This window comes from Suillus fuscotomentosus (assembly GCF_016647785.1).
Source record: "Suillus fuscotomentosus strain FC203 chromosome Unknown F5891scaffold_557, whole genome shotgun sequence".
NCBI classification, from domain to species: domain Eukaryota; kingdom Fungi; phylum Basidiomycota; class Agaricomycetes; order Boletales; family Suillaceae; genus Suillus; species Suillus fuscotomentosus.
In genome coordinates this window covers 15,482-18,640 of record NW_024540069.1, presented here as the reverse complement: position 1 = coordinate 18,640, position 3,159 = coordinate 15,482, and the positions used below count along the sequence as shown (strand labels likewise).

General features: G+C 48.3%; 1 protein-coding gene across 1 annotated transcript; it reads right to left on the bottom strand.

The window, feature by feature from the left end:
- Nucleotides 1–359: 359 nt before the first annotated feature.
- F5891DRAFT_1203736 (uncharacterized protein) lies at nucleotides 360–1,980 on the bottom strand (the record flags this gene model as incomplete). The annotated part of the gene is made up of 2 exons (XM_041368961.1): nucleotides 360–1,762; nucleotides 1,824–1,980. The coding sequence occupies 2 exons, from the start codon at nucleotides 1,978–1,980 to the stop codon at nucleotides 360–362; spliced, it is 1,560 nt and encodes a 519-aa protein (XP_041216150.1).
- Between the last annotated feature and the right edge of the window lie 1,179 nt (nucleotides 1,981–3,159).

Sequence of the window (3,159 nt, the reverse complement as noted above, 5' to 3'; positions counted from 1 at the left end):
GTTGATGTACAACTACCTCAGCTCCATCATGTCTACAATTATGATACACATGGGCCCACCCATCTATATTGTATACCACCCTCGGCCCACCGGTCTAATACAACATCCCATACAACACCCTCGGCCCACCGGTCTAATTAATATGCGTCTGGGCCCACCCGTATAATACAATATTGTATAATACCCTCGGCCCACCCGTCTAATTTAATATGTGTCTGGGCCCACCCGTGAATGTGATAACAAGTACCTACCCATCTATCTCATACACATCTACCTTAATACACCCATCTGCATAATATCCAGCTACCTCAGCCCACCCGTCTACCTAATATTCATTTACATCGGCCCACTCATCTACTCTATATATTCCCTGCATGGGCCCACCCGCCTCCATCGGGAATAATTTGCCTCCCGGCCCATCCGTCATAGTCGAGAATATTTTTATCATGGGCCCATGGTCCGCTGGCCCGTATCATACGGGATATTGTGCACGTCCGTTCCCTCGTATTATACAGAGATATGTCACTGTAGTATGTGGACTGAGCCAACGGGTCAGGTCGTTCATAAGACATTTCGGATTGGGGAGCATGATAGTAGGCTTTACCGGCACGGTGATGGTAATGTAATCCATCAGCAGGTCGGTGGTGAGTTGTCCGCGGGACCGATATATGTTGTTCAGGGCCTGGATGGTCATTGGAGAAGTGAGAATGATTGGCGGACTGATCGCGGGGATTCGTGCGGGGCTTCGAGTCAATATAAGTCGAAACATATGTGCTCTTGGCATACACCAAGTCATCCATGCTCTCAGGATCTGATGTACCAGGGATTGGGTGATGCATGCTCTGCAAAGTACTGGAGTCAACGTAAGACGATTGGCTGGCATACTGACTCTGGGGGTTCGGATGAAGCCCCAAGTCAACCATGATGTAGGTCGGGTGGTGCATGCTCTGAGAATACGAAGTACTAGGGTCAACACAAGACGGCTGATTGGCGTATGGATCCTGGGGACTGACATGGGACCCAGAATCAACGTAGGTTGGGTGATGTACACTTTGGGGATGTGAAGTACCAGTGTGGTCAATGTAAGACAATTGGCTGGCGTACTGATTCTGGGGGTTCGGATGAAGCCCCGAGTCAACCGTGATGTAGGTCGAGTGGTGCGTGCTCCAAGAATACGAAGTATCAGGGTCAACATCACAAGACGGCTGATTGGCGTATGGATCCTGGGGACTGACATGGGACCCAGAGTCAACATAGGTTGGGTGATGCACATTTTGGGGATTTGAAGTACCAGTGGGGTCGACGTAAGACGACTGATTGGCGTACAGATCCTCAGGCTGGGGGTTCGGATGAAGCCCCGAGTCAACCGTGATGTAGGTCGGGTGGTGCGTGCTCTGAGAATACGAAGTATTAGGGTCAATGTCACAAGATGGCTGATTGATGTATTGATTCTGGGGATTGACATGGGACCCCGAGTCAAGGTAGGTCGGGTGATGCATACTTTGGGGATGTGAAGTACCAGTGTGGTCAACGTAAGACGACTGATTGGCATACATATATTCAGGCTGGAAGTTCGGATGATGCCCCGAGTCAACCATGACGTGGGTCGGGTGATGGCTTTGAGGATGCGAAGTACTGGGGTCAATGGAAGACGACTGATTGGCGTACTGATCCTGAGGGTTCAGATGGGGCCCCGAATCCATGTAGGTCGAGTGATGAGTGTCTTGAGGATAGGTTGTCATTTGGGACACTTGGTTGTGATCTAAAACGAACCATTGAATCAGAGAAGGCCGACACCGTCGGGTGTCACCACCTGGGCTCACCTGCTAAGATGTCATGGTGTGGATCATTAAACCATCCGCCAGAATGAGAGGTATTTTGATATCGGTCATCGTAACCTGCAATGACCTGTTGAGAGGTGTGATTAGAGTCATAGGCCCCAGGGCTCAAGTTGTCTGTCACGATGGTGTTGAAATCCATGTTGAAGTCTGCACTGAGTGCAGCAGTAGTTCAGTGACCAACTTGCTGGTGACTCCTCAAGATTCGATTTAGAGGTCAGACAACTGAGATATCATAACTATACGTTACTGGTGGATAAGATTAGTTGAACAAACAGATCCCATGGCTCTGGAGCACCTTCTTGGTAGTACATGGCCTGTGACCGCTAGGAAGTTCCGTTTGGAGAGTCAGCAGCCTAGTATGCACACAAATTTCCAATCAGAATTTCTTCAAGTGACAGAAGCCCGAGCAACTTACTCCCTACCGTAGATCTCCGTAGATTCGGAAGTTCCGCATAATCCAATTGCCAATCATTCAATCAATGATTTCCTTCCAAATTTTCCAATCAATATCTCCGATTTGGAAGGTGGTTGGCTAGGGGCCAACTTGAGTTGCATCGACCGCTATCCGAGCCTTGACTGTTCGAATCCACTTGAAGAGAATTATCTCTAAAATTTCAGTAGATGCAAATGTTTGAACTCAACTGGGATGCTGCAACTACTACTACTCAGGCTGAGTTCAACTTCCGAGTCTGGGCCCATTGAACAAGTGGCCGTCACGGTGACTGACTCGGCTGGCCACCCAACTAGCCGCCTGCCCTTCAAAAAGTTCAAGCTGAAGTAGTAGCCTAGTCTGACACAACGGTAGGCTGCCAGCAACTGTCCGAGTCTATGATCCAAATAACATTGAATCACAGTCATGACTTAGATAATATTGAACGTACTGGTAGTTAGTAGTACCACGCCATATTTTTTCGTGAACTTAATAATCTTGACTCCATCAGAGTCCCAAAATTTCGAGTCAGCGACTAGTAGCTGCTCATTTTTCAAGGCTCGCCAGTTTGGCAAGGCAGGATGCTAGAACTTCGGTGGGTGTCAACCACCGTGACGGGAGGCAGTCACGGACTCAACTTCAAATTTGCGGTATCCAAAAGTCACATGTGTCGTGACTTCAACATGAATCCAATTGATTGCTCCAAATCCGATATGAGGTTCGAGTCATGGTACACCACCTGAACCATACGCGATGACCTGCACCAAACTGGTTTGGTGCATGGATGACTAATGCTCTCCCATGAGCCTAATACCCTAGAAATCACTACAAAACCATTTCCTTCTACTCTAAAGCCAGAATGCAGCTCAGACAAATATTGTATTTCAT